General features: G+C 34.6%; 1 protein-coding gene across 1 annotated transcript in view; it reads left to right on the top strand.

The window, feature by feature from the left end:
- The window catches only part of CAMKMT (calmodulin-lysine N-methyltransferase), a 237,477-nt gene that overhangs the window by 191,825 nt on the left and 33,344 nt on the right, over positions 1 to 12,308 (top strand). Inside the window, exon 7 of the mRNA XM_067293156.1 lies at positions 4,790 to 4,856. Within this exon, the coding sequence (XP_067149257.1) occupies positions 4,790 to 4,856 (67 nt within the window). The remainder of the gene's footprint in view (positions 1 to 4,789; positions 4,857 to 12,308) is intronic.

A 12,308-nucleotide genomic window follows, 5' to 3' on the forward strand; every position in this document is an offset into this window, starting at 1 on the left:
TGATGTAACATTTTAAAACTACTCTGTCCCTTGTAGGCAGTATTTTATTATATTTCTTATATGATTATATTAGAATAAATTGCTATTATGCCATACCAGTATGAACATATAGTTCAGAAAATTGAACTGTACTTTGGCTAAGCGAGAGAATGAGTGAGCATAATTTGTGGCCACATTAAATATCAGCACAGAATAAGAACAGATATATATAGTGAATACTAATAGCCCTTAGAAATTGAGAGGAAAAAATGGAAGATATCTATTTGCTTTTGTTCCTTGGTAATCTTTCCATTTGCATTTTAAGGCAAGGGGTTTTGGCCACTGCATCATCAGAATTATTTAGATTTTGAAAGCTAGCACAATGAGTACTTACTGAAAAAATAAGTTAAACTCTGTTGTATATTGAAAAAAATTGTCTTTGCTTATAACTGTTAAAACAGGAAACATGGCAGTGCCTATTAGCTATTAGCTTTAAAAACACGTTCTCAGATGTAACTCAGCCAACTATAATTGCTTACAACACTTTAACAATTTCATGGAGAAAAACAGGCAATCACAAATCATATCATTTAAAACTTGAAAGAAGCCTCATAAAAGTCTCCTTTTTCTTGAAAATGCAGGTTCTCAATTGTGTTCCAAGGATTTTTATTTTGCTAAATTCTCGTGGATTATGTTCATGGGTTGAGGAGGAGGTATTCATTATTCTGTGTAGTTTTACATAGCATCACCCCTTCTAATCTTTCTCAGATGTCTTTGTGAAGATAAAAAATGTGGAGGAGGAAAAGTGTTTCAAAACTAGTGTAGCAAAATAAACTGATGTTTGACAAAAGCATGCTTTTTTAACAGAAGGTCCTTCTACCCACAGAAAGCTTCAGGTGAGCTTAGTAATCATCAGGTCAGCAAATATCTTGCATAGCAGATTCCATAAACATACCTGAACTTGTATCAAATTTATCTATCTTCTACAGATAGGAGAATTGGTGAGTGCTAAAAATCAGTCTTTGCTCAACCTTTGGAACTAAACAATTTAGAGCGCTATTATTTCTGAAAAAGATACTCTTAATATGATCTAATTAATACACCTTAGTTTTCACAATATGTTTTAGAAATATCTTTTATTTCTGAAAGTCTTACAAGAAGTCTTCATCTGTATTCACTCAGTGAATCCCTTTTAGAGAAGTGATTGGTGGAAGGCTCTAACAAGAATTTATTTTTCTTTTTTAACATTTGGTGCTCTGAAGGCTCAGCATTCAAAGTGCTTTTATTGTGCTGGATTTTACAATGGGCTTAATATTAGCAGGGTGCCAAAGTGCAGCAGACTAAGAACTTTACAGTGTAGGTGGAATGTATTCTTAAAAGAGCATGTAATAAAATTTACGTTGCATTTTATGTTTTATGGACTTCACTAGTATTTTTATGATCTGTCATACGGTAATTTTCTTTTGCATTCTTTGCTACAGTGACTAGCTATAACAGAAGTTTAGACTAAATTTAGATCTGTTTCAACCACACCAGACTCACAGAAATCAGTAAGATTTTTTAGTTTAGTTGGAGATAGTATCTGGCCCCAAGTGTCACAGACTACAAATGATGTATTCCTGCTAACTTTTATTATTGCTGATGGTATTTTTTAATTGTTTAGCATACCAGATTAAATTAATGTGGGATAAAATACTGTTTTCTTGTCTAGATTCTGCTCTTCAGGAATAGTTAATGCCTAGTATTATGCTTTTTTATGTAGGTATTATAGATTAAAATAATCTTGTTTAAAAATTACTGTTTACATCCTCCCTTTAAATTTCTTAGGAAGCTTAAATTACATGCCAGTCATACTATAATATCCAAAAATTACTTTCCAAAAAGTAAAAGTGGTTGTCAACAAAAAGGAAAAAAATCACTGTCAGAAGCCAGGAAATCACCAAGCAAGCCTGCTAATTATTCTTAATGGGCAAGATGAGCGCATTAAGAAACAAATGAATACATCAGTGAAATGTAATTGAAAATCGACCTGGCAATAGTGCATTGCATCTGAGAATCTGCCTTTGTATTATCATCATCATCATCATAATTATTGTTGTTTTTGTTGTTGTTATCGCTATTCAGTGAGCGAACTAACAGCTTTGCTTTGTGAAGTCTTAAGCTTTTGAGGATTTGATTTTTCTTTTAATTTTTGACAGTCTTCATATTATTCTCCATCTCATACTGCCACATGAAGTATTCACTATGTATGTTGTGAGCATCTTTATTAGGATATATTATTGAAATATTGCAAGCTAAAAAACTTGATGAATACGTTAATTTCAAATCATTATTGTGATTTTAACCACTTCACTCTGAATATATAGCTTTATTATATATTAATCAATGGCCTTATGCATGGGACTTTTTATGGAGACTTTTAAATGGATGTTATGATGTAAGTTACTAATCCATTTAAAAGATTGCACTGTAACTCACTATTTTTATTTATCATAGGTAGAGTTTAATTATTTAACAGATCATTCCTATTGCAAAACCTATGAAATAAAGACAGATGTTCTTGCTTTTTCAGCTTCTTTCAAAACTTCATTGTTGATTTAGTGTATTTGATCTAAATTCTTTCATGATTGTTTAAATAAAGATAATATTAAAAATAAAAATGCAGGTCTTTCAAGTCAATATAAAAGATATATATATATAGGCAAAGTCATCAGATTCAATCCCCTTTGAAATTTTGGGTGATATGTATTCAGATACAAATTTTCCAGTTTAGGTCATCTCTATGATAGATCCCACATAGAATACCAAATTGGAAACACTGGAAAGGTCTAAACTCAGTTCAACATGTCCAAATCCAAGGATCAGGTTCATTTTTTGTAAAAATGGTCTCCTGATTCAGAAACACTAAGTACCTTCTGCCTTAGCTCTGTTTCACACCATGCACTAGTGATTTGAACTACTATTGGAAAGCATCAATAATACAAAACATTGTTGCAGTGCACTGTAATGGCCATTAAAATATAGCGTATGGATCTTTCAACAGTCCTGGGAAATTTAGGTTAGAAAGGTCATGTTCAGCCTGAATGCCTGAAGACATGGACTTATAAATTATTTTTAAAAGGTAGTGTTAACATGTTTACTACAATTATTAATAGTTTTCCTCAGTTATATAATTGAAGTAGTGTAACTAATTTATCAACAGTGTTACTTCTGCCTCTACTAAAAAATAGCATGCTTTGTTCATGGAGTTATTTATGCCTTCCTTTTGCTTCAGAAGTATGTGCCATTCATTATTGCTTTCCATTGCGTATTGTGGCAACACTTTAAAAGGTATGTCCAAAGCAGAGAGATTGGTTTAAACCAGTTTTCTGTCACTGAATTTGTAATTTTTGATTTCACGAAATACGAATTGTCTTTTCTTTCACATTGTTTGGATAGAGTTTTTCCTAAAATAACTTTTCTTAAATAGTCAACAGTGTTAGGAAGGCTAATTATGTGATTTCATCAAAGCAAATAAAAAGATACGTTAGTCATTGTTTAAATGAGTCTAATATTACAGTATTCAATTTTCTTATAAGAGCGTTTGCAAAGAAGAATTTAACTTTTGGGACACCAACATCCTCCTAATTATCACTAGATTTCCTGTACCTTAAAAAAGAGGGAGCAGTCATTGACTTACTTTTCAAAACTGTGCCTGTATGACTCGATGCTACTACTGTAAAGCATTAGTGTCTGAATCTCTTTCTGATTTTAGAACTGTGATCAGAATGAGGATTTATTTTAGAGGGAACGGATCCCTTTTCAGATATCGATGTAGTAGTAGTACAGGCTGTGGCATCCACATTTATTGATATATTTATTGATATATATGAGTGATTTTTTTTGGATACGTATGGATTCAAGTGGGCTGTCATTTAGTTCTCTCATAGTTTTGCATGACTTGCTACACCTTGTCTTTCCAATGTCTTCTCAGTAACCAGAAATGATTGATTGTAAAGGTTATCTTTGCAGGCACAGGTGACTGGGCGCAGCTGCCGTGGAAACTTTTCGTTGACAATCTTTGCTTTGGGTCTGCCTGAGGTGCTACCCAAGTTTGTGACCCGATCTTCCAAACTGAAAGAGGCTGAGACATGAGACAAAGGCAACGCTGTTGCAGTGCCTATGGGGAAGAAAAGGCATTTTTTGCTTTCTACTGATCTGTTATAGCAGAGAGGAGCTCCAAACCATTCTCAAGAAAGCAAACAAACTAGAAACTCTCTTGGCTGCAGGTGAAAGTGCTCCTGTTGTGTGTTGGATTTTATCCAGACAGTCAGAGCCAAGAGCAAAGGTACGTGTGCTGTGGCTGGGGCAGAACTCAAAACCCTTCAGCCTCTGAAGCCTCAGCGCTGTGATCTAGTGATACAGTCAAAAGCAGCACAAACTAAGCTGCTCGTTAAGTGACTGTGCTAACGAATTCCTGTTCCCCGTGGTTGTAACTCATATATTTGTAAAAGATAGTTGCCTTTAAATGTACGTAAGATATGGGAAACCTTTTTCAGCTCCCTCCCCCTTCCTTAAATGGAATTGTTAATGAAAGAACAGTCAATAGAGGTAGGCAACAATAGCAAGTTGCTGGCTAGATTTATGGCTGATGTGCCAGAGTAGAACTATAAAATCTATAAGTCTGAAAAGACTGACTGTTAGCACAGATTAAAGCAGACCAAACAGATAAAAGACACTATGAAGGTGTTAACAATGGAAAAAATATATTCTTGATGATTTTTTATTACTGCTCTAATTTTATAGAAAATTCTTAACAAGTATGCTACAGATGTAAGTGACATCATCACAAGAAACCAAAATGCAGGAGCATTTAAGGCTCAAAAAGTGTCAAGCTGGTAAGATTGTACTAAAGTGGCTTATGGATTCTTGCATGTAATTGTGTATTTAATATAAGTGGGAAATGTATGCAAAAGTGTGACCTATATGATTGATACTGTCACAGATGTATACAGTGTAAGAAGATGTATCACAGTGTAAGTGATGCAAAACAGAAATTTGAAAGTATTAAAAAAATTATTTGAATTGCTTTTTTACCTAGCAAGTATAGTTTGATTATTCTTGGTGACATAATGGTCCTTTTCCTTTTTATTTTTTTAAACATACAGCATGTCTTTTCAAGCTGCTGTTCATTGCATAGTTGAAATTGGGCTTCTTGAGAATCAGCATTACCCATTGTACTGAATAAGAGGCTTGGAATGAATGTACCTAAATCACTGGTAGAGTTCATTTTTAAATAACACTGAGAATTCAGGGTAGCAGCAAATCCCTTTGCCCCTGAGGCAGATGTTGTCAGGCTCTTTGTGCGAAGATTTTGGCCATCCTGTTTCCTTGATCAGTATCACGTGACGTTGTTGCAAAGGCAAATGGGCCATATGGGAGCTAGGCACAGAGTGCTGGAGCCCTTCTTTACTGCCATTGACCAAGTTCTGAAGTGCAGGGCGCACCCAGTGTTTCTCTCAAACTGTACCTGCTTTGTTGTCTCAGTTATCCCTGAAGACATGCTCTAGAGGGTAAGCATTGTAGATGTTCAGAGAACTTGCTTTCAGATCATCTCCAGGGCTGTTTCTGACTCACCCTGTAATTGAAGGCTCATTATTCATTGAAGTCAGGACTTCATATTGCATAGGCTCATCAGAAATCTTCGTGTATGGTAGGGGTTGGAAGCAGCTGAGAATTTGATGTGTGTTCATCTTTGGTAGTAATTAAAAAGTAAACTATCATACACACTTCATATTTATGGTATGGGGCTATGAATTAGAATGTGCCTAGAGGTAGCTACCTAAGAGCAAATAGTGCGCTCTCATTGTGTGTCTAAATCTTTTTCTTTTTTTTTTAATGATTCTTATTCCAGAATAAGGGCTCTCAGTCCTTCAAAGAGTGACAAAAGTAAAGCTGAAAAAGGCAAGCTGTTACAGCAGAATAAGTGTATTAACATACAATTTTAGTTCATTCATATAATTTATCCTATGCTTGTGCAACCATTCTGTGTAATAGACAAGTTTTTTAAATGAGCACTTAAGGTTAGAAAAATATCTACCTTCATTATGGTATACGTGCATACATCTTAGAAATATATCTGTGCATCCCAATAATTGCTTGCCGAGTAGACAAAGGCCATACAGGCACCAGGGATGGTCTTTCAGGTTCCAAGTGCTGAGCACTTCTTGTGAGCAACCTCAAATCCTCAGCTGTGCTGTGGGGAGGCTATCCTGTGTGGTGCCTCTATACAGAATCTTAGATTTTTTAGCTTTCCAATAGCTGTGTACTTTGCACAGGATTTCAGACTTTATTGCTTGTCAAGGTTTCAAACCTGGTCTTTTAGATATCAATCAAAAGCACATTTTCTACCCTATCCTCATTTACATTTATCTAATGCTTAAGGTCATTTGTGATCATTTGAGTGTATTTCAGCATATGGAATCAGTGAATAATAGATTTCAGCTTCATGCTGTGAAGAAAGATTGTGTTTTTACAAGACATGATGTTGTTTACTGGGTGTTAATAATCACTAATTAATAAACATATCTAGACTTCATAAAATGTTGCATTTTAAGGAATAAAAATGTCAAGTGTTTAACTTATCAAGTGCAATAGCATTTTGGGATTTATTTGCATAAATAAAATAATTAAATTAAAAAGTAAAGTGAAGTACTATCTCAAAACATAAGGCACTTTCATTGTAATAAATATTTAATTTGATTTTTACTTCTACATTCTTAAGGCTTTCACAGATGTGTTGTAACATATTCTGTACAATTTAAAAAATATATGTATTCAAATGACTAATCTCAAAAATTACGATCATTTTGCATCTTTCATATATTGTACACATTAGTAGTTGATGTTTCCTATCAAAATTAAGGCTATTCTTTGGTTAGTTATTTGGGAAGTGCTAATGGATAGATCAGTCGATTTAGTAACAGTATGTGATGAAGACAGTAGTTATAGAATTATTTGATCACTCTCAAGACCTTGGAGAAACTTGAAAGGCTGATGTAATAGCTGAAATATTACTGTAATCTTGATTCGCTTTTTCTACAACCCAAAACCTTAGTTTTATAATGATACATGGAAAAAATCATAAGAAAATGTAATATTTTGTAGGGAAGAATGCAACACTGACATGCAAAGTGACTTTACATTGATCAGAACTTGTGGGCAAAAGAATGACAAATACAGTGATGTATTTAAATGACATATTACAGCATTAATTTAATCTCAAGAAAGCACTACTTATTCCTCACTCTTACATATAAGCACATTTAAGCAGGGTCCAGTGCAAAGACTCTTACCATATAAAAAATAATTCAGAATAGACTCTTCTCACTACACCTCCATCTCACTTTGGGATATCTTTTCCTTGCACATGGAGTGGAAATTTTGAGGTATGAGACTCAGTCTGTCTTTTTCTAGACATTTAACTCTACACTTGGAAAATATGCCAAAATATGTATGGTACAAAAAGAAGCAATCCAATATCAGCCAAGGGAAGTTAGATTAGGACAACCTGCCATACATTTATTTATTTAGATTTATACAAAATGCAATAAATGAGCACTTATCTAGCTCTCTGTTGACTCTTGATTATTGTTTAAAAGTACAGTAGTGTAAGCCAAACTGGCAGTTTGTCATATTATGTGTTACAATAATAGATATTTAGTAAACAGTTTACTTCAGCAATGACTATACAATTCTATGTTTATTTTTAGCTTCTAGTAGTATATACAGAATGTCTTGCTAACGCTTATTGGAAATATGTATAGTAATAACACTGTTACTAATAATGACTTGCTATAATAAGGCAAATTGCTAATACTATGTATGGGTTTGATGATTTTAGTTTATTCCCCATTCACAAATTACCCATGAATCACTTTAAATTTACCCCATAACCTGGCATATAAATTACCCTGATAGCAGTCTTTATACCATCAGCTGTTGACATGCATCTCATCATTGTTTTGAATATATCCACTAATGATTAAATTAGCAATAACAAAGTCATGGAGTCTGCTCTTTTATTCTTTTTTATGTGGAAAGCTTCCTGAAGTGGGGGTTTGGGGTTGTAGAATTTGAAGAATTGTTGTTATTACAAGTGTCATGATGGAAAAGCTTTATCAAAGAGGAGGGTTTGTAATATTTTCTAAAGGTTAACAGACTGTTTGTCATATATACCAGGGACTTTGTTCTTCCATCAGATTCCCTTGTCTGAGAAGACTGAATCAGTTAAGAACAAAATGGGACCTATGAGTTTTAGGCATGGACAAGTCTACTGTTTTGCTAAGAGTTGCCCCAGGAGGATTGCATTCTACACAGCAGTGAGAGCAAGTACATAAAACATAAAGACAGTGAGAGAAATGCTTATTGCACGATGCACCCTGTGTGATTTGATTAGTAATGGTTTATTGTGTACTCTTTGTCCATATTACAGTCAGCATTAGAACTTGTATTAAGAATGTATGATGAAGTGACCAAAAATGACAATTCTTCTTCCTTAAAGGTTAACAGATAGATTATCATCTGTTATCCAAGATTTTAATGTTTCTTACAAATATAATGAATTTATAAGCTTCCTGAACTAAGCCTAAAAAAAAAAAAAAGCATACCTTTCTAAAGACCAAAGGATATTTAGTAACAGAATAGAAAGAGGCATCAGTGAGAAATCACTAAGCTACATAGTCCTGATTCCACTTCTTACATGAATTCCCTTTTTCTACCTAACTGCCAACATGTGAATTTTATCTTACTGCAGTGATTTCAGATCTACTGGCTTCCCAAGTTTCCTCATTCCAACTGTTCATATAACAAGTTCCATTGTCTTTAATAAAGACTTCTTACATGTTTCCACTCGTTGCATTGATCTGAGCATTGCTAAATTCAAACTTATTGTATGCACATTTACTGAGCTTGTTGTGTTCGTTGGCTTTGTAATCCTCAGTGAATCTTTCTTCCAATTACTTTTCCAGTCTCCTCATGTAAAATTCTTGCATGCACAGCACCCCTTGGCAAGGAAGAAGCTGCCAAAAGAAACATTTCCTGTTTTTTGGTTAGGAAGAAAAGGCTCCTGGTTCCTGCTATCTTCATTTGATGTCCCTATGTATGTATTAGAAGAAACAATCAACAGTCTGTCTTTTAATGCCATTGTGAATTTGTAGCTCTCTGTCATAGAAAACTCAACTGAGGTGGAAGCCATTCTGTACCTTTGATCATACTTGCCCTTCTCTATACCTTTTCCAATTTCAGTGTACTCTTTTTGAGATGAGGGGGAGCAGGATTCTGTACAATATTCAAAGTGTGTGCAAACGATAGATACATGCAGTAGAATAACTATATTTTCCATTTCTCTTCTAAAAATGCCTCACAGTGATTTACTTTTTTGACTGTTGTTGAACTGATGTTTCCATGGCACCGTCTGTCATAACATCAAGAGTTTTCTCCTGAGTGGTGATGATCAGTTCAGAAACCTTCCTTTTATACATGAAGCCAGAATTATTTTTCCCCTTGTGCTATTTGCGTTTACCAATGCTGAATTTTATCTGCCATTTCATTGTACAATAACTCAGTTTCATCCTTCTGCAGTTCTTCAGCCTGCTTTTTTCCTTGTTATCTTGAATAACCTTATAGCAGGAGCAAACTTTGCCACCTCAGTGCTCATCACTTGTAAACATGTTAAATAGAACAGGTCCCTTGGGAACTCTACTGATTATCTCCCTCCATTGTGAGAACTGACCATTTACCACTATCCTGTTTACTATCTTTTGTTCAATTATTCATCCAGGCCAGGACTCTTATCCCATGGCTGTCCACTTTCCTTAAATGTTGTTGGTGAGGGATTTTGCCAAAAGCCTTTTGGAATCCGAGGTAGTCTGTGTTACCCACATCACCCTTATGTAAACACTTGTTGACCCCTTTGAAGAGCTCTGAAAGGTTCATAAAGCAGGACTTCCTTTTACAGAAGACATCATCCCTCAAAAAAGGGTTTTGTGGTGAAATTGTCTTCAATTTCTTCTACAGTGAACACTGATGCAAAGAATTCATTTAACCTCTCTGAAATGGTGTTATCCTCTGTGAGTGCTCATTCTGTACCCTGATTATCAGCTGGCCCTACAGACTCTCCTGAAGTGCTGGCAGGAAGATTTAGTACAAAGGAAGGAGTACGCTCATTTTTGGCCTGCGTAATTTTATTTTTATATTTAATTTGCCAAGTTTTTGATCCTTTCTTCATTTGGATGCAGCCTCTGCTTTTGGAGGAATGACTTCTTGTTTCTAACAACCTCCTTTACTGTTTGGCCATACCAGCTGACTTTTACCAACTTCTAAGTATTTCCTATTAGTGTATTATTTCACCTGCTTGTGTTGATTTAATGAAATGGCAACTTGTTTAAAATGACATTGTAGTTGTGTCTTTCTTCTTTATGTGACCAGGTAAAAATATATGAAGAGACAAAAAGGGAAAGGCTTTGTAGAGAAATTTCTGTGTGTTTGGAAGAACAGGGAAAGAAAAGCTAGGTGCTATCTAAAACAATGTCCTTGCATTATTTTTAATAATTCTTGGTTGTGTTTTGTCAAATTCTTGGCTATATTTTATGATGGTCTTCTCTTAGCTTTAAAAATGTGCTGTTGGTAGAACTGTTCCTCTTGTACTATCTTGGACTGGACAAAAAGACTAGGTGGAGACCATTGATTTGAGAAAGCTTATGTCTTTCTTTCCAAGGCTTTTAAGGAAAATGTCTGTGTGATGTTAGAATTTAAGTTTTTGTATTATTATTATTTCTATACTTATATATATACCCATCTTTTTTAGCCAATCCTTACGTTGTGTTTCCTGATTCATGTTATTACCATTGTACCCTTGTCTACCCTTCCTCCTCTAGCTGTGTTCTACCTTAATAGGCAGTCATCAAGCCCATTTCACACACTTTCAGCAGGCTGCCTCCTTCAGAGGTCCTCTCTGCTAATGTTAGCCACAGACATAAGAAAGTTGGAACAAACTCTAAATTTTGACAAAGCAATTTTTATAGTGTTATCTTTGTTTATGTCATTAATGAGGCAGTTAGTCATTCAAACACTAACCAAGGATATTGAAAGTGAAAAGGATTCAGGAAAGAGGCGGAAGAATGAATCAGGGTCAGGAAGAGAAAGAGTTAAAGAGCTCTGTTTACGTAACTTGCCAAAGAAATGACTTGATTGTTAAAAATGAATTGATTTTGATATGAAAGTCTCCTGTGGGGAAAAAAAATCTTTAATAGAATATCATTCTTTAATCTAGCTTACAAGTATCTAACAAGATTTAGAAATTGAAGCTAGACTAATTCAGTCTAGGAAAAAAAGATCAGTTTTGACAAAGAGAATGATAATATATTAGAACATCTTTCTATGGGAAGTGGTAATTTCTCAAACAGTGAATGTATTTATATCAAGTTGGGTATCTTTCTGAAATGTGTCTTAATTTGCTGAGATAGATGGGCTTGATGTAGAAATTTAAGATCCTTCATGATTATTATGGTCCCTTCTGCCCTCAAAATCCAAGCATTTGCAAATTACATCCCCTCAGCTGTTCTTTCTCCTTTCTCCCATTCACTCCTTCTGGACCGGCCTGTCTTTAAGGTTCACTTCACATTCTTTGTTTTCCTTTTTTTTTTTTCCTTTCGATTGTCCTCCCCTTTTTCATGGATAGACTATTTTCCATAAGGCAAGGAATCATCTTCTTTTCCTTCAAATTTCTACTCAAAATCCACTTTTACAAAGCTTTCATTCACTGATCCTACCAGTATGGTTGTGCTGCATGTGCCTATACTGTCTTGCATTTTGAAATGGGATATTTTATTAAACCATATCAGTCTGAATTAGAATGTGAGAACCATCCATTTTGTGCACGGTGCACCACATGAACCTTGCTAAAAACAGTAGTCAGTCTCCTAAACAAAGACTGATTTCTAAGGTATTGGCATAGAGGAGGGGCGTGAAAAAGCAAATTTGGAAACACCAGTGCTATTTTTTTATTTAAAACATTTTTATGTAAGATATTCTCCAGTCTTTTAAAAAATCAAGTGCATTGTGGTGCTGAATGCTGGGTTGTTGTGTGTGTGCAAAATGGATAACTTTATTCTGCAACTGTTGTATTGACATGCAGCACTTTTAGTATGTTCCAAAAATTTGGTAGCTTTTGACATGGATCATATGTGTGAGTGTTAGGAGTATTATTTTTGAAGAAGTATAACTGTAATTTTTCCATCTGAATTTTAGCAAAATATGTTGTACAGGTAATCTCAGAACAAGGACCAAGG

This window comes from Apteryx mantelli, chromosome 3 (genome assembly GCF_036417845.1).
Source record: "Apteryx mantelli isolate bAptMan1 chromosome 3, bAptMan1.hap1, whole genome shotgun sequence".
NCBI lineage: Eukaryota > Metazoa > Chordata > Aves > Apterygiformes > Apterygidae > Apteryx > Apteryx mantelli.